At 41.2% G+C, this 20218-nt stretch overlaps 1 protein-coding gene across 7 annotated transcripts; it reads right to left on the bottom strand.

Annotated features, from left to right (window-relative positions):
• Nucleotides 1–45: 45 nt before the first annotated feature.
• On the bottom strand, nt 46–20031 carry LOC137892469 (polyamine-transporting ATPase 13A3-like). 7 transcript variants are annotated; one of them, XM_068737615.1, is made up of 33 exons: nt 19856–20031; nt 18110–18179; nt 16080–16253; nt 15533–15679; nt 15308–15378; nt 15077–15160; nt 14838–14908; nt 14584–14717; nt 14361–14433; nt 14019–14150; nt 12765–12932; nt 12469–12626; nt 12134–12322; nt 10897–10958; nt 10425–10575; nt 9998–10120; nt 9854–9871; nt 9196–9346; nt 8881–9001; nt 8322–8446; nt 8030–8193; nt 7599–7730; nt 7177–7256; nt 6977–7019; nt 6446–6555; nt 5999–6095; nt 5701–5773; nt 5410–5587; nt 4767–4948; nt 4297–4385; nt 3996–4076; nt 3679–3774; nt 46–3160 (listed from the first exon to the last, which is right to left on the bottom strand). In XM_068737615.1, the coding sequence occupies exons 2-33, from the start codon at nt 18158–18160 to the stop codon at nt 2978–2980; spliced, it is 3711 nt and encodes a 1236-aa protein (XP_068593716.1). In that variant the 5' UTR covers nt 18161–18179; nt 19856–20031; the 3' UTR covers nt 46–2977. The 7 variants fall into 7 exon arrangements, with proteins under 7 accessions (XP_068593716.1, XP_068593718.1, XP_068593717.1 ...); XM_068737617.1 differs by lacking the exon at nt 3679–3774; XM_068737616.1 differs by lacking the exon at nt 19856–20031 and having other exon boundaries at nt 18110–18669.
• Between the last annotated feature and the right edge of the window lie 187 nt (nt 20032–20218).

Raw genomic sequence — 20218 nt, forward strand, 5'->3', positions numbered from 1 at the left:
GATCTGCGCAAGTCAGGGGAGACGCACATGAATTCATGACGCCTCCTCATCCTCATCATGAATATTCCCAAAAAGGCTCTTCCCTGATCTGTGGGAGATTCTTTTCTTTTTGGGGACAAGCGAGGACCCCCTTCCCTTTTTTTTTTTTTTTTTCCACCGTCCCCCTTAAATCCACCCATTCACTGGCTGTAGGCCCTGATCTCCACATGAAATGATACCCCTCTTTCTCCTCCACTCTCGCGCCTTTAAGCGCCCATATGCCAGGCAGCGAGGAGGCTGGGAAAGCCCATAATTGATCAGTAAGTCTTGGCTGAAAAAGTGTGACCAGGGTCAGCCCCCCACGAAGCACGCAAGAGTGGCTTAATATACAGATTTATTGGGAAATGTAATGGGAGTTCTGCAGAGCAAACACAAGGGATGTTTGTTGCCAAACACTGAAACATTTTTGTTGAAATAAGAAAATAAGTACAAATGCTGTATTGCAATTTTCATAAACCTTTAGTAAATGTTATTTCTTACAGTAATAAAGAGGAAATGTAGGTGACTAATTCTCATATTTCACATTTATTTCATTTTTAATTGTAACTAGAAAAAATATGTATACAACAGCTGTAAATAGTTACATAAAAATATGTACAAGTCAAACGTTAAAATCAACCTGTTATAAAACACAGCAGCAAGTGTCTCATTGATTCATTTTCATTAATTCTATTGCTTTTATTAATCAAAACATTATCATGTACAGTACCTTAGTGATGTTAGACGCTGGGACTATTTTTCCTTGCAAACAAAGAAAGTCGTATTTTGAGGAAAAGAGCATAAAAGATTTAATAATAATCAACGGACACAGAAACGATTTAGATTTTTTTTAACGCACTCTCTTGCTCGGTCTTTCACGCAACCGCAACCACACACACACACACACACACACACACACACACACACACACACACACACACACACACACACACACACACACACACACACACACACACACACAAATTTTGAAAAAAGGGACACAAGGGAATTTCTGCTTCTCTCTTCCACAGGAAGAATTTCAACCGAAGCAACTCTAAGACAGAAATGCAGCAGTGGATTGTTTTCTGTCAACAGTACCAGTTATGTTCATTAAAATTGCAAAAATGCGTAAGTGTTTCATGTTTCTTTGAATCCATATGACCTAAAACTGTTTTACAACTTTTAGATTTTAGCAGCAGCTAAAGATAGTGGAGGAATGTATGTTGTTTTTTTTTATTTTCAGTGAAGCAGAAATAATGATCCAGTGCTTGTAGGCCTTAAATGGACGTGGTTGAGATATTTTAAATATAACATTGGGTCACATAATTAAAAATGTTTAAAAGTAGAGACCATGTTGCGATGGGACCACAGCAGTCACGGCGCCAAATTGGGCCAGGGGCGTAAAGTAGGGGGGGAGCCTTAACCTCTTTCCCACCTACCCATCTTTGAACTTGACCTTTATTTTGATCTCAACTACACACCTGTAAAGTTTCATGACTGCTTCCTGTTGACAGGATCTGTCCTAAGACAGAGGCAAAGTTCTCTGTGGTAGGTTCTGGTACAGTAGGGCTGCGGTCCAAAAGTCAAAAAGTTAAACTCCTGATGTCTATTCCTAACTACTTTTCCTTGACCTCAATGGGAAAACATCATACGGTCAAGGAAAGATGTGAAGGAGAATTCATAAGGATTTAGGAAAAGAGAAAGAGCCGCGGTGCTCAGAGAACCCGACTCCACTTTCACTAAGCTACATAATTCTGATGTGACGGTGGATGTCACCTATGACGTGGGTCCGCCATTGGGAAACTACAACGAATAAGGACTACAAAAAGAGCAACTAAAGCATGACCCCATGGAATCTAGTTGTCAGTTGCATGCGGGCTTTATAAAGAGCTCCTTCTGTGAGAGGCTGCTTCACTCGTGGTGTGAAGAACCCGGAGCTCCTTCCTTCCTTCCTTCCTGCTGCTGGGACACTAAACAATCAACACTGCTTCAGTAGAAACCGACAATTATCAACGAAACTGTTCAATGTCATTATTTCCTTTGGGCAATGATGTAGATTCAACTGTTTGGCTAGTTTTTGTCTTTTTAATAGTTAATAATAATTTATCATAGCTTGTTTTTTTTTTTACTGATTTCTTCTCGTTATCGAGAACGAGAATTTGTTAATTGACAGTTTGCTATATTTACGGTTCCTTTCCTTAGCATTTAGAGAATTCAAACGGCTCTTATCATGGCGGCCACTTAGATACTTCCGGGTCGTGTCACTCAGTTAAGAACCTTCCAAAGCAAAAAGGACTTTTTCGACCGCAGCCCCGGTGTCTCCAGGACCACGTTTTCCCACGACGAGTCACGGCTGGTAACATTAAAAAAAAAATGATATGACACTCGTATACCATTCTCAATGTCAAGTGTTGTTTTTGCATGCTGTGTGGCACTGGTAGTAACATTTGACTTCGTAAGACATCCAGTCATCTTAAAGTAATACTTTTAACATTTTGGGATTTATGCTAATTTTCTTCTCTTCTCAGCAAGAGAGCGAGCGAATAAGCGTTCCATATTTCCAAAAGTGTTCCAGTTTCAGCAGCGTGACAAGTGCAGAGGGTTTATTCTGAGGAGGTTAATCAAAGCAAAAGAGAACTTCACGTACGAGGAGCTCACAGTGTCGAGGATCCGTTGTGATAGGAGGCCCTCACCTTTATGAGGCTCCTGGATCGGTCGCTGGCATGCAGCGGGTTCCGCGTCTCCCACACACACACACACACACACACACACACACACACACACACACACACACACACACACACACACACACACACACACACACACACACACACACACACACACACACACACACACACACACTTGTCAGCCGAGCGTCCGTCACATCTCTGAGCTCAAACTCAAGCTAAGGTTTTAGGTTTAGTCTGTGCAGTAGTTTGCTTGTTGGGTCACGTTGGTGTCAGAGGGGGGCAGAGATGTGGGATTGCGGATCGCTGGCGTAGGTGACGGCGGAGGGTCCGGGAGGCCAGTCAGTGGCGTCCTGCAGCTCCAGGGCCAGGTGCATGTAGCGCACCCTCGGGGGCTTGTTCCTCCGACAGAACAACCAGGAGAGGAAGGAGGAGCCCCAGCGATCGTTAGCCTCCTGGGAAGACGTAGAGTACGAGAAACCAGGCAGCGAGTCAGCAAAACTCATGTTTTTACATTATCTCTGCTGAATGCATGAATGAGGCAGTTTTATGAGCAAAGAACCTAATGTATTAGATTTTATTCATAATGTAAGATGATTCACAGTACTTTTTGAAGTTATTACACTGCTTATTGCATTATTATTAAGAGCTTTCCTATATTAATCCTGTTTTGTCAAGTTGCAGTAACAGATTTCTGCATTATTCCTGAAAAGACACTGATTGATTCATGAGATCAGCCAAAATACATTTTTAACACAAAGACCAAATTGAATAGTAGTAGACTGAAAGATGAGCTATTGGATAATAACATTTTTTGGATTTAGTTTTTGATTATTTATACAGCATGTAACAGGACATCAGAGAAGAAAAGAAAAATGAAGCAAGAGAATTGGAGAGTTGAAAGTTAATGTACCGAAATCTTTCATGAAAGCGAAACCAGACAAAACAAAAGTGAAGTGAAAACCTTCCCAACCTGTGGCGCGTCAGCAGAGGGGGGCTCTGCGGGGCGATTTAGCCCCCGATTGCATCTGAAAACTAGCCTCCGCAAGATGATGTCAAGGATCAAAATCTACGGGAGATTTCATGAAGATTGGATTTACAGCCACAGAAACGCACAGAGAAATAACTCAGAAGCAAACTTAAAACAAACAAAAAATATGATTCATTGATTTCATTCGTTAGGCAGGAAGAAGAAGAAGAAAAAAAATAAATCAATGCATGCAAGTCACAGTATTCTATTCAAAAGAGGAGATCAGTCACAGAGAGCTTGCAGGGTGTGATGTCTTGTACCTCCAGCATGAAAGACACAGCCGCATTCACTATGACAATGATGACCAGTGTGACGCGCCAGTCATGGGGAACACACACGATCTGAGTGGAGGCAGAGCAGCAGGAAGAGAGCACTGAATGCAAAACCACACACACACACAGACACACACACACACACACACACACACACACACTATCAACTTCATGCACCTTCCCAGCAGCTATCGTCACACCTTCACTCCTTCATCCAAAACGTTTCTAGCTGTTCAAAATCTACAACCGGGACATGAACACAAAAAAACATTAGAAGAACCGAGCTTACCTCCAGGAAGCTGTCGATGGCAGGAACAGGATACAGCATGATGAGGAGGACAAAAGTATACAGACTGATACAGGACAGCATGAACGGCCCTGATAAAAAAAATTATTAAGTGGCGCCGGCTTAAATGGTTATTTTCAAGTGATTAGTGCCGGTAGAGATTATAACACATTTGTTTGTCATACTCGTATTGAAGTGATCAATAAATAGCTTTAAAAACAGGAATGGATGCATTTATCAAATTAATTCTAATTTGAAAAACTGAATTACAGTTTACTTTTCAATCAACTTCCTATTTGACATAATATCTGTATTAAGTCAAATCATACCTCTTCTAATTGTAATGCTTTTTCAGCATTGTAAAAAAAAATAAAAAAAATAATACATCTCATAATCTGCTGATTGTAATCTCTTTCAAATACGCATCGCACCGACAATCAATCGCCGCCACGACACAGTCGAATAAGTCTTACAGTTCTTGTAGCTCGGCTGTCTGAAAGGCTTTCCTTTGGAGAAGATGATGGCTACAGCCAGATACTGGAAGGAGGAGACGTAGAAGAGGGTGGTGTTCTCGTAGTTCTTGATGTTTTTGTGGTCGTGGGGGCTCGTTACATTTCGGCCGTGAGAGAGACTGGAGCTGGAAACGTTACAGGCACTAAAAGGGGGAGGGAAAGCAGGTAGTTAACGCATAACTCAGCATTCAGGAAAACAATAAGCCAAAAGATGTCCGCCTTTGTTTTTGCTTTCTGTGCTCCTGTTTTTGTCCGTTTGTCTACTGACCAGCTTACCTTATTGAAAATGTGTTACTGTGTCTAACCACAATTTCCCAGGCAGATACTATATGAATGAAAACGAGGCAAGTCCGACTAGTCATAAAACAAAAAACAATGTATTTCTTTGCTTGCCTTTACCCAATTCTTTTCATTAGCCAAGTGAACCACCCATTATTGGGGACGTGTGAAGCAATAACAGTTTGGAACCAGCGTGAAGTGTGCAGCGAGGATAATACGTAATCATTTATTTTAAAGCTGGAGACAAAAGACTATATAGTAGCATTTACTTATATTTACCGATTCATCATTTTTGCTGGAGCTAGTCTCAGGTGTGTTAACTCACTCCGACTGAGGCGTCCATGTCTCATACCAGCTCTGCTGTCGTACCAGGAGGAAAGCCAGGACCTGGAAGACCAGGCAGGTGAGGATCTGGGTCAGAACTGAGCAGAGCAGCCGGCCGGAGATCAGGCTGGACGGCGGGCGGTGCCACACCAGCTCCTTCCATGCCGGGTTCAGACTCACTGAAGACAGAAGTTAATACAGTAAGTTCAAATTGCTTGTTTGTCGAACACCATCAAATTCAAACATTGATTAAAAGCATTTTTTGGGGGGGTTTTCTCTCCATGCTGCTCACTTGTGAAGGCAATGATGAGAATGATGGCGATGTCGATGAAGAGGAACTGGAAGTCTCCCAAGTTGCTGAGAATCTACAATATGAAGAAATGAACCACGGTGAACCTTCTGTGTGTCACATGGGAACCGTACCAGCGTCTGTATCTCAATGGCACAAACCTCACAAGCTAACAGATGCAGGATCTGAATAAACACCAAGAATTATGCAGCTGGAAACATCAAACGTATTACATTCTCAAAAGAGGAAAAATAAATGTTGGGGTTTTTTTTGGGGGGTATTTTGATCAACACGTGTTTACCGAGTAGAGCAAAGTGACGCTGAGGTACTGGATGATGCTGTAGAGAGCCATGAACTTGAAGACGCAGAACGACGTTATGAGGGCAGCTCGGCCCTCTCTTATGAAGAAAAGAAATTCAGAGACGATCAGGATTAATAGAAGAAGGTTAAAAAAAAAAAAAAAAAAGGACAATCCTCCCAGTTGGCACCAAAATGTAAAAGTTAAACTGAGAATGTTATTTTAAAATAATCACAATAAAAAAAAAATGTCCCCACTATCAAAAGTGTATTAGTGTAACTGTGAACCCTGTGTCTGTATCATTACACCCCTGGTGGTCACTGACAGAACTGATGCGATGATGTTTGAAAAACGTGTGTCAAACTTTTTTCTTTTTTTTTTTAAACTTTGTAGTGTATTTCTGAAATGTCAAATTCTGTGATCTGTAGGATTTTTTTGATGAGTTGCTACCTGATAAGGTTGGGGACACAGGAGATGTTTGAGGTGGTCGAGGTGAACGGTGAAGCAACAGAAGCCTCCAGCTCAGACAGAGAGATCCCACTGTGAGCTCTCTTCAAAGCCTGGGAGAATTTGGGTTTTATTAAAATATTACCAATAAGAAGAGGTGGAAGTTTTCATACTAGTAACTTTGAAATATAAGGTTTTACATTAGAAACATTACATTATACATGGATATATGTAGGTCTGGATATACCAAATGTCAACGCTCACACAAAATGTTTCTTAATTGTTGAATATTTGACTATTTTTCAAATGTGATAATGGATTTGTTTTAGTAAAGGAGCAATAAACCACTGCCTTCACACTCATTTGCTTTTACAAAGTTTCAAGTGTGTTTTTTTTCCTGCAGATCCTTTAGATCCAATCAGACGCCGGCATGTGAGCTGGTTTACAAAAAGGTGCCATCAGTCTTGTAATGGGATAAAGTATATTGATATGTCATGATTTGTGCATATCAAAACAAACATAATCCATACTTACTCCACAGTCATTTGCACCATCACCACACATCCCAACAGTGTAGCTGGAAGGAGAACAGCGGGTGAAAGTTGTACATTTGCCAGTGGTGACGAATCTTTTTTTTTTTTTTTTTTTTTTAAAATCACATGAACGTCAACAGATGAAAATGAAGCTCATCAACGGATTACAACTGAAAAGCCACAAACACACAAGAGACTCACTCGATGCTCTGCAAGACTTCCACCAGCTGAGTCTTCTGGTCTGGAGCCATGCGGGCAAACACAGTGGCTCTGAGCACGAGCTGCAGCGCCCCCGTGTGGAGAGACAAGGGATTACAGCAAAATCCAAACGACATGATACATTACAGTCATTTAGCAGATGCTTTTATCCAAAGCGACTTACAATTCAGTAACTATCTACATACCGTAGGCACAGCTATTAGGGAGCAATTTTTGGGGGTTGAGTGTCTTGCTCAAGGACACATTGACATGAGACTAGTGGAGCAGGAGCCTCTGATTGAGAGGCACCCTTGCTCTCCACTTAGCCATGGTCACCCCCTCCAGTGATACCAGGGATACCAGTGTGCCCCTGATGTAAAACCTAATACCAAAATCCGAACACGTGTCTGAAGGTGAACATGTACCTTTTGGACGAGTTGAGGGAAGTGCTCGGTGATAACAGCGAACGCTCTGCCAGTCACAGCAAAGTGATAGCTCTGTTCCTGCTGAGTAACTCTCTTGTCGTACACCCCGTCCTCCAGGTTAATCTCCACAGTCTGAAGGACGAAACGATGAGTCAACATCACTCGAACACCAGAAAACTGCCAAACTGTATTATCCTGCTTGACTGGTGGAAGATTCAATGGGATTCTGTGCTTTTATCTGACTGATACATGCAGTTTACTGGGCTATTGATAGGAGTGTAAGTGCATCTAACAGGCTCTGCAATAATGAATGACACAAAGCAGTTTTTGACTTTCCCAGGCTAATAAAGATAGACGATACAAATATTCTCTACCATGAACAGGCTTTTGTTTTTTAATATATATTGATTTTCGGAGGCTTTTTGTCTCACCTGATTGTCCTTGTTGGTCTGAGCTGGGTTGTCAGTGTAATGCCATGTGATACTCGCAGGGTGGAAATCCTTCGGAGGTGCAGCATCTGCAATAATGACCCGCTCATGAGCGCGCACCATCCCGCAATCTCGAGCCACGGATATCGCCGTCAGCATGTTGTCACCTGACAGAGGATAACAGAGAGGAAAAAGGGCTGAAATTCAGAATTGCGTCCTTTACATATCAGCCGTCGATGCAATGATGACGTGACATTAAAAACAAAAGTAAAAATCGGTGAATAAAGTGATTCACCTGTGACCATCAAAGTGCGGATGTTAGCTTGCCGTAACTCGAGTAAAACCCCCGCAGTCTCCTCTTTTATTTTGTTCTGCATGATGACCAAACCGAGGAACTCCATGTTGATTTCTATCAGGTCCCTAAAAGCAACGAATACAAACAATAAATCATAGACACTATATATATATATATATATATATATATATATATATATTGACTACTACCGTACAAAATTCATGCTTCAAGTCACTTTATAGAATCTGAGAACAATTATTTCGATATCTTGCCTTTCTGCCAACCTTTCTTGTCCTTCTACGGAAGTTACAAAATGTCCTACATTCAGCAGAATGATTTCGAACGTCCACAATCAGAAATGAATGTGTTGTTTTCAACGAAATGGTCACATGGGCTTTGTTACCTAGCAATATAACCAAACAGCCAAATAACATTTTACAGTTACGCCATTTAATACGAGATGGATTTTTCCCTGCAGGACTGATTTCTGACAGCTACAGTGATTTGGGGTCTCTGCCGGTAGCTACGTGCACAGTGCTGTCTGAGGAGGGTCGAGTACCTGCTGAGGCTCTGGACTTTGTGCCAGGAGAGTTTTGACTCCAGCTGTCGATGCGCCAGGGCAATAACCCTGAAGCCCTGTCTGGTGTAGGTCTCCAGAGTCTCTGTGAAGCTCTGTGGGACTGAAGAGAGCGACAGAGCCATGTCAGTCTGGCCTTTGTTAAGACAAGTGCAGCATGCGGAAGAGATATAGAGGCCGTAATCAAAAGACACTGAAATACTTTGATTACTTTGTGCATTTTCATAGCGATGCCAAATAAAGGGAGGAAATATCCACCCCAAACCTTTAACATCGTGGGGGGAAAGTGTGTCAAACCTGTGTGCTGTTTGCAGAGGCTGGCCACAACCTCCGGTGCTCCTTTCAAGTAAGCATTCATGTGTTTTTCACCCAGCCTCCTGACCACCACGCTCATCCTCTGCAGGGTCGAGGAGAAGGGGAACTGACGCACAATACCAATCTCACAGGACTGGGGAGAAAAAAGGCATGTGGTATACATGTTCAGTGCAAAAAAAAAAAAAAAAACAGTTTATATTTCAAACGAATGTGCCGAGTGTTAGATAAGAAGATCGTCCTCTCATGTCTGTACGTTAAATATGGAGCAACAGCGAAGAGATTGTTAGCTTAGCATAAAGGCTTGAAACAAGGGGAAACAGCTAGCCTGGCTCTGTAGAAGCATCCGTCAACCAGCACCTGGAGTCACGTCATCGCTTTGAGGTTGCCGGGCAGTCTGCATGTAATATCCCCTCCGTAAAAACCACAATATACGGTTTTTACACTTACGGATTGACCGAACATGACAGAGTGTGTAAATTAGTGAGTCCCTGTTTCCAGTCTTTATGTTATGCTAAGCTAACCATAAAAAAAAAAAACATGAGAGTAGTATCAATCTTTTCATGTAGGACTCGGCAAGAAAGTGAATAAGGGTTATTTTCCAAAATGGCGACGAAGTTTTCATGAAAAAAGGACGACTTACTGATAATTCAGACAGCTCCTGTGGGAGAAAAAAAGTTTTTATAAAGTTATAATTCGAGGCCAGGCAACTATAACTGTATTATCTTTACAGCTATACAACAATACACTGATAATAATATAATAATGACACGGAGAGCTACTGTACCATGTTGTGAGTTAGCGGATTGTTCTGGTTGGCTTCGGGGACGGAGTGCTTTGGAGGTCGCACCACTGTGGGCATTATGGGATTGTGCAGCGTAGTCTCTTCCTCCGTGGGCTCCTCCAGGATCTAACGAAAATAAACAAAAAATGAGATCATACGATATCTTGGGAACATGTTGAGCTTGCAGACTCCTTTTACACTTAGTCTAACCTTAGTCCGTGCTTCCTCTTGAAAGGAAGAGGCATTTTCTGCTGTTCATGCTGAAGTATCCATGGTACCAGACTGTAAACCACTTTAGCCCGAGAAGAGCTTTCTCTGCCAATGCGCTGAGCGTGGTGCTGCATAATTCATGTGCAGACCGGTATCCCGGCTAGCCGCGGTGCCGGTGACTAAGCTCGTTGAGCGTAAACATTCGGAAATCTTTGCTTACCCAGCCCGTGGCGCTGAACATCTTGAGGTCTAAAGGGTCTCCGGAGAGCTCGCCCTCAATCTTGGTCAGTGAGTGGCAGGTAGCCATGCAGGCCACAAACACAGAGTTAACCAGGCTTTCTTTGGCTGCATCTGCCTCTGGGGGAGAAAATCTGTAACAGGAAATGAGGAGAGAAGGATAATACTGGATTAAATGGCTGATGCTGAATCAAATGGAAGGTGACTTAAAAACTAAGCAGGCACAATTCCTTCTTTCTGATCTCTCAGGTGTGTAAACTGAACAATCAGCTGGGAAACTGTTTAGAGATAAAAAAAATAGGAATATCCATTTTTTTTGGTGAATCTAGAAAATGTAATACCTGAAAGAAATGTCATCATCATCTCATCCGTTTTGTGGTTACTCTCAGAAAAACTCATACAGATGTTTATGCAAAAAGACAACAAATACAAGAGGCTCTTTTTTTTTTTTTTACCTGCCACCTTCAGCTGACTGAACACCCCACAGGTCCAAACCATCTTCTGTCAGAGTACCAGTCTGAAGGAAAACATACGGGCATTTAATGCACCGACACAAACCGTATTAATCATCATATCCAAAGCGTCTTACAATAAGTGTATTCAACATAGGTATTCAAGAGAACTACTATCACCAGAAGTCATGAGTACATCTCCTTTTTTTAAAACAAGCATCTAAGAGCATGAAGCAGAGCCAAAGTACAATCCAGAAACAAACTAATATGAATACAATATGTGCTAATACGCCTCAATTCCCAGGTACAGAAATGTATTTTGTCTTGTGTTTGAATCATAAAAGTAAAATAATTAAATTAACTTTCTTAATGTACAATATATATATATATATACACAAATATAACATTGAAGAATTAAAACTGTGAGCTCCTTAAAATAAACTGTCCGACTGTAACACTTGGCTGCTGGTTTATGCCGGAATGTTGTGGTTCTATCCAAAAAAATTAAAATAAACTAAAAACAGTTAAAAGACACTTTCAGGCAGTATGAACCCACAGCTATGGAAGTGCTTTGGACCATTTTCACAATCACAAACCAAACTTTGATTTCAGGCTGCGACTAATTATTGTTTTCAGTAAATGAATGAATCTCTTTGTTGTTCGTTTCAATTCATTTCTGTTAATTGTTAAAGATGCTGAAAAATGCCAAAGCCCAAGCTGCTTGTTTAATGTGACCAACAGTGCAAAACCAAAAAGACGTATATATATTCATATTTCACTTAAAAAGTGACAAACGATTAATAGGTTGCCAGAATGAATAATCGTTTCAGCTCTACTTTGTTCCGTATCTCCACACTCACTCAATGTGACACAATGAAAGGAGTGCTTCAAGCTGTAGCAAGTTTACTTTCTAGATATTTCAAAGTCACATTATAGATTGAGATGCTTTCCAAGTGAATCAATACCATTAACATAATTTAAGAGGCATTATGCTTGGTGGTGTGGCCAAATGGAATCAATGTTCAACTACATCACTGCCTCAAGACATCATGACTCATCTTAATTTGTGATTTTGACGGTCGTAAAAACCATGAAGTCATTCTCCTTGAACTGGAAATGGGTTTGGAAGCCTCAGAACTAATTTTTTCATGCGCTCTAAGTTCGGAATTTATTCGGTCCAAGTTAAGCGATCCCAGAAATGATGACAGTACAGCAGCGTATATATGATGGTTCAGACTACCTTGTCAAAACAAACCAGGTTCAGTTGACCGCACATGTTGATCCTCTGAGGACTGATGCAAAAGATGCCGACTCGCTTCAGACGCCGCTGCGCGTACACGATCCCGGCCGTCATGGCTGCCGGTAGAGCGGGCGGCACGGTGATGGTGATGATGTCCAGGGATTCAATGATGATGGTTTTAGCTGGAACCTGGGTGAGATCGATGAGGAACAAGGAATCGATGAGTGACAAAGACGGATTTCTACAGGACCGTCGAATCCGAAAGTCTCGTTGAGATACAGTATCCCCAAATCAAACGTGAGCTTCTCGTCTCGCGTCCCGGAAGAACAGGTTACCTTGTTCATGATGCTGAGGACGATGGTGTAGATGAAGCCGACGCCGGCCACCCCCACCAGACACAACAAGAAAAGGTAAGCGTCGCGGTACAGCTTGAAGTCTGTGGGTTTAGGGTGGAGGATGGAGCGCACAAGTTGGCCTTTCTCTGTACTGAAGCCTGTGCAAAGTGATGACATTGGATTATTTTCATCTTCTTGAGAATATGTTCAACCCACCGAGGGCGATCAGTAATCAAAACTATTTTCATTATGAAGGCCGCAAGCTGTTTTTTTTTTTTTCCCCCCCTCTGTCTCACCTGTTCTGACTACAACAGCCTCCACCAGCTCTCCAGCGTAGAAGCGCGTCTGGATGACGTGGGTACCACAGAACAGGGTGTATCTCTTGTGCTCCTCCATATTGAAGCTCCTGGCCGCCTCCTCGCCTGAACTGGGCAGGCTTGTCTTGGTAACTGGCACACTCTCTCCTGAAGACGGACAGAGGATTCAAAAAAAAAAAAAAATCAAATAAAAACACCTTCAAACAGAACAAACGCTGCAGAGTTGAGCGCAATTAAAACAACGAATGAACCGAGAAAGTTGTCACGGAATTTTTTTTTGCTTACATTTGGGTGGCACAGAGAGATAAACCACGATAGATTCCACAACATAGTTTCCTTTGTTGTATTATTATTTGTCACAGATACTCGTATCAGTTGAGCACATTCTGAAGGCCTTTCTCGGCCTCGTCTCAGAATCTAGCGCATCGTTAGTAGACGTTGTGTCAAGGACTCTGGATTCTAATTTCAACACCACAACTGTGGAGATGTCGTGAATTTGCCTGTGAATTGTCTGATCTATTTGTTAACATCATAACTGTGATTATTCATTGACAACAAAGGAAAATATCCACACAACATTTAATTCACCTCTGCGAAAGCCTTTTGATTATTTCATCAAGATATTTCTCATGTACACTTATACAGACATACATAGATGTACAGTATATATGGCAATAAAGAGGTGAATGTAGAGGACTCTTCATCAGATCAATTTGAGAACTGCCTCCGATTTGCATGTTCCACATTCGATCGTAACTGTGTCAGTGGGGGACTCGCCCCGCCTTGGTCTTAAGTCTCGACTCGGTCTTGACCCCTCAACGTCTTAGGTTGTCATGACTACAACACCTGTTAGCAGCAGCAGCAGCGGAAGTACTAAAACACATCAGCTGGCTGCATCAGTAGTACCAACAGCACAAGCTGAGCAGCATAATCTTTAAAAAAAAAAAAAAAAAATACAGGTAATCACTTTTGTCAAGACAATAAAAATGAAAGCCAGTTCTCTCATGCGTGTCTAAATAATAAAACAAACGAAGATAAGACAGTTCAGATGAACCGTGGAAATAGTAGTTAAGTAAATCTTAACTCAAAGTCCGTTTGCATTTACAACAGGAAAACTCCACGACAACCGAGTACACTCAGTTGTCTCCGGGAAAAGCTAACAAGTACACATTGGATTAAGATTTTTTTTTTTTTTTTTTTGTGTGATAGTATATAAGTATAAGGATATACGACCTGTCAGCATGCTCTCATTTACAATGCAGGTCCCATGTATGAGCACAGCGTCGCAGGGCATGATCATCCCGTTCGCGGGAATAACGATGACGTCACCGGGAACAAGATCCGTTGACATGGCCTGTTCAATATCTGGGAACAGCGTTGAGCGGAAATGAGACGCGCTCTCTCTCTCTCTGCAGGGAATCGTGGCGATGCTACTCGAGGTCAATAATGTGATTCATGCATTACGGAATAGCAGAAAAAAAAAGATGTCCTAATGTTGAAAACATTAGGACATCGACATTAGTCATTCCTGAATAACTGACAGACTCGTTTTCACTGATAGAGAGTAAAACGTACCGTTACTTCCTCTGCACACTGAAACACGGACCACGCTGTGCGCCGCCACCATGTCATGCAGCATCACATATTGCTGGAATAAGAGAGACACCGTATCATAGAAGACTTCTGGAGACACACACACACACACACACACACACACAGGATGCTGACTAGAGACTTCTCTGGACAAGCTTCTCAAGGGCATTTCCTACAAAACACTGCTATTCCTAGTATGACTCACTTTTTTAATGGTGTACAGAGAGGTGGCTATTGAGATCACAGACATGAAGACTATGGCTGTAGCGTAATAGTAGTAGTCCTCGGCACTCCAAAGAATGACGCTGAAGAGCTGGAAGATGTAGAAGGGGTTCAAGACCTGACGGAGGAAGAGGAAGAAACGCGTCGAAGGTTAGCATTGGCGGTCTTAGTATGCTAAACCAAAAAAAAAAAAAAAAAAAAAAGTGGTAGGTGTGGTATTAAAGAGCTCTGAACTTCCTTCCTTCATGAGGAGCTTGAACAGAGACGGCACTCTTACAGCAATCTCATTCTCCCCGAAAAACAACCTCCTAATAGAAAAAAAAACAAAACAGGAATTTTAAGCAATTAACTTCGGTCACATGCCAGAGGGGCCGTTTATTTTTGGATGCTTGCTCTGTGGTTAATAAGAAGAAAAAAAAAAAATGAAAAAATGAAAAAATGGTATCTGTAGGAATAGACAGAAATCCGTGTGTTACCTGTAGTCCTGCAGCGCTTTAGAAAGTCCGGGGCTGTGGTCAGAGTGGATGCTTGCACAGCTCACCTTCACATCCTCCAAGCCTCTAGAAAAGTCACACACATGCATTTCTACTAGGCAACACACAAAACGGTGCATACTGTACCAACCATTCAATAGCAGACATCGCTTATTTAGCAAAGATATAATAAACCAAATACAAGTGCATTGTTTTTTCCATTTGGACTCTTACTTGTACAACTCAAAGTTCTGTATCACATCATTCCAGTAGTATTTGGTGCTGTGGTGGGTGAAGTAGTGGAGCTAAGAGGGGGAACGAGACGGGCAGATGTTAACTGTGTAAACATACTTCAAAAACCAGCCAACAAAACGTAAATGAATGTCTCTATATACCAATCAGTTACTCAGATTACTGAATACAAATCTGGAATTGGCATCAGATGAGCAACCGAGGCACCTGAACAGGTCGTCTAAATTTCCCATGATGCTCTCCGTCTCCGTTCGGCAGTTGGGCAGTGGACCGAAGCTCCAAGCGGTCAAAGGGTTTATTCCCCGGAGCCGAGATCACGTGCACTTTGGCTCGAAACCACTGCTTGAACTCATCCTGTTCGGTGATATAAAGAAGTACATATTTCCGTGGCTGTTAGACCACGCTGGATTTAGAATTTGCCGCGTAATTCGGTACGTGTGTGTGTGTGTGTGTGTGTGTGTGTGTGTGTGTGTGTGTCAAAAAATGTAACGCGATGATTTATGAGCGGCGGCGGCACAAGAGCAAACTCACAATTCTGTGAAAGAAGAAGTGGATTCACCCACAAATAAAGCTACAGTAAATACATTTTATTGTTTGTTTCTTTGTTTAAGCGGAGGAACGCAGCACTAGCCTCATCTACGAATGCTGAATTTACTTTAATTATTTTTCCTTGCTTGAAAACGACTCGCAGAGAAAGAAAAAATTGCTGTGTGAAAAAAAAAAAAAAAGAGAGGAAGTTCTGCCGTTTTCCTACCGTGGTCCTGAGCAGAAGTGTGTGTGCGTCCCTCAGCGAGGCGTGTGTGCAGGTGCCCTTAACGCCCCACTCAGGCAGCCAGTAGAGCAGCAGCAGCAGGAGACCCCCGGAGAACACGGCACCTACACCCACCAGGATCCTCTTCCACAGGCAGGGCTGGTAGCCCCACACCTCCTGCACGGCCAAACAACTCGCGTTATCACACCGAGGAGGAGGGGGGGGGGGGGGGGGGGGGGATATACTGCTCTGTGGCTTGTGACATTAATTAAATTAAATACAATCTTAAACTGGAGCTGGTACTCCATGAGTACCACCCCATGAGTCATTTAGCGCATCAAGTCTTTTTTGACAAAGGAAGAAAAACACGTCAAATTGACATTTCAATAGAGCTTTTCTGATGCAATACTTCAAAATGTGGCAAAAGGAATATGTCGAATGGAAACACGGCTAATGTAACAGTCCATCTCTCTCAACAGAGCTTTTTAATAGCAGATATTTTGACTTGTTATAGTTGGAAAAGCAAACAAGGGTTAATAATAATAATAATAATAATAAATAATAACATCAACGATCTGTTCTATATTCTAGAGTCCCAGGAAGCCGTGACAGTGAGCCAGCATGCACCAGACAGCAGCTAATCTGTGCTTTTCCTACTATAACAAGTCAAAATGTCTGACTGTCGGAGAGCGTGGGTTTGAATTAATAAAATAAAGCGCTCTTGTTCATCACAATGAAGGAACATGTCATCCAGTGCAAAAGTGTTGTTTGTATCGGCTATTTCGGGCTTTTGCTACACAGACGTTACTTGTCAGTAGAATTCATCTATTGTTGATCTTTTCATGGGGAGTTGACAGTAAGAAAAATAATAATCACTCCTGCCGTTTTCTTTGAAGCTGACACATGCCGATTGCCATCTTGTCTTAGTAGTGACACACTGCAGCTGCCATGAATGAGGTAATGCAGATCTCGTGGTGTTTTTGGTGTTTATCCGATCTCCTTTAACTGAACGGAAAGAGGAATCGTTTATTCCATTTTAGGACACACACATGACGCTCTCATGTCCGTATGTGCATTATATGGCTAAAGCCAGCAGCTGGTTAGCTTTGCATAGCATAAATACTGCAAACAGCCAGCTTGGTTTTGCTCCGTCTGAAGGTAGAACTGCACAAATAGGTGACTTTTAGAGCACCTGACTAGTGGATTTTATTAATCATTAATAATTAATTAATTAATAATTAACTTTGGAGTCAAGATAGCTGTTTTACCCGTCTAACTGAATGCTACTTTAATGTTCATCCACACTGGTATGTACAACTGATATATATATATATATATATATATATATATATATATATATATATATATATATATACATACATATACATATATACATATATACATATATATATACACATATACATATATATATATACACATATACATATATATATATACACATATACATATATATATATATATATACACACACATATATATATATATATATATACACATATACATATATATATATACACATATACATATATACACATATACATATATATATATACACACACATATATATATATATATATATATATATACATATATATATATATATATATATATATATATATATATACATATATATATATATATATATATATATATATATATATATATATATATATATATATACATATATATACATATATATATATATATATATATATATATATATACATATATATATATATATATATATATATATATATATATATATATATATATATATATATACGTATATATATATATACATATATATATATATATATATATATATATATATATACGTATATATATATATACATATATATATATATATATATATATATATATATATATATATATATACATATACATATATATATACATATATACATATATATACATATGACATTGGATGATTCAGTGGAAAAAAAGACAATGTTGACAGGGAAAGCATGATTAAAATGAGAAGTGATATTTACCATCTCATCCTCCAGACCCTGGTTTATAATCTTCATCTCTCTCGTCTTCATCGTGTCACAAGCGTAACTACTGCAGAGAAAAACAACGAGCGATGACTTTATTTACTGCATTCCCAACAGGTGCTTTCCTCGCTGAAGCTTTCTTGTCGTAGAGGCCTTCGACTCTTGTCTGGTCAGCTATAAGATGTTGCAACTTCTTTGATCGGTCACGGGTATGAAAACATTCAGATTTATGACTTCTGAAGCAAAAGACAGACGGCGAAAGAAAGTCAGTCGTTTACTAGCGATAAAACTATTTCCCATATCTACTCGGTTATTAAAAAGGAAAAATCTCTTTCAAGTAACAACCTGACTGAACATGAGCAGACGCCGTGTTCAAAGTCTTTCATTGAAGTACAGATTGTTCATATTAAGTCCGTTAACAAGTCTGATCTGTAGGACTTTAAACTGAGCCTCACAACACACCAACCTGTCAACTTGTGTGTTGAGCGATGACGCAGCGCAGGATAAGCTGGAATTCAATGAACCCTTTGCACCACCCACCCACACCCACACCCACACACACACACACACACACACACACACACACACACGTTCAATAACAGTCACACCCGCAGTGACGTTCAACTCGAGTCTATTAGACCTGACCTCTCAATAAGCACCATCTTGTATGAGGTTGTTTTGAAGCAAACGTTTCTTGGATTACTTCGCATCCCTTTGGATTCAGACGTTTCGCCTCTAAAATCCCAAGAAAACGTTATTTTAATATGTTTTAAAAGAAAACTAAAATTGATCCAGGTTAGGCACATGCGTAAGACATACACTTTGTCTGCTATGAAACATCTGAAAGTGTAAGGCGCTGAACTTTTTCGTTCTCCATCTTACTTAAAGCCTGAGCAGCATCCCGCAGTGATGGAAGACTGGAGGAGGGAAGACAGTGAAATAAACGCTGCAAAAACAAATAGAAATCCTATTTGAAAACCCTAAAGCTGTGGTGCAAGCAAGCCAGCCAGGACTTTGGATAAGATTTATTTTTCAGCCGGACAAAGACCTCAAACATAGAGCCAAAGCTACACAGGGCTCTGGCTTTAAAACAACTATGCTGCAGTGCTGGAGGAGCCAGAGGAGCCCAGATTTCAGACCAAATGCAGACATTGTTGCAGGGTCCCCTATTGCAACTTGCCACATTTTTTTTTTTTTTTTTTTTTTAAAGGTGTATACGAAATTCCAGATGTGCAAACGTATCTACATAGACTCAACTCTCGCACGCCTACTGACCTCAGGGAGCAATCAATCCCCGGTTTGTGTTTATCGTACGTAAATTAGATTTGTAGAGATTTCACACCGACTAAACACTTGTGGGTGTCAACGAATCAATTAACCCAGCGAAATAAAAGTTGCAACGCATTAAGTCAAATGACATGGATACTTTCGTTACACTGCAGCCTCGTGTGCTGCTGATCGCGTAGCAACACGATTTAATTGCTGAAACAGAGAAACCTCATAAATCGGACGTTTCCTATCAGAGCGGAAAACACACATTTCCACACCGATTCAACACTGGATCCGCGTTAGATAATGAATGAGGAGCCATTTTCAGTCGCAGTTTGAACCACTTGTTACATATCCATGCAACTGTTTCGCAAGTCGCCGTTGAGCTGTGATCAAACTTAAATCGTCTCACGAGACACCCGCGAATATAAAACACCGTGTCATTACAGCACTAATGCGTCCGCATTAACTTACCGACGACTGCTCTCTATCAACGCACGAGACGCTGCACGGACAGGTGAGCGAACCGCTGCGCTAAAAAGTTTGCTCGCGTGCCCCTCCTGCTTGTCGTGCAACACTGTGGATCTGACGTGTGAAGGCACGCGCCCGCACAACGCGGATCCACGCTGCGCTGAGATCGGACCGTCCTAAACCGGTCCATTCAGAAGGAAGTGGGGGAAAACAGGATGTGAGGTCACTAAAGGACACCGCGTTTGGGCTGGATTTCTGCGATTTGCAACAAATCGGAGAAGACGGGAGACGTGTGCGAAGGAGCAGTGGAGAGTGCCGAGCCTGTCTCTCCCCCCACCTCCTCCCACCGGGTCTCGTGTTCACTGC

This window comes from Cebidichthys violaceus, unplaced genomic scaffold, assembly GCF_023349555.1.
Source record: "Cebidichthys violaceus isolate CVI_PGR_0920_01 unplaced genomic scaffold, fCebVio1.0.p SCAF_8, whole genome shotgun sequence".
NCBI classification, from domain to species: domain Eukaryota; kingdom Metazoa; phylum Chordata; class Actinopteri; order Perciformes; family Stichaeidae; genus Cebidichthys; species Cebidichthys violaceus.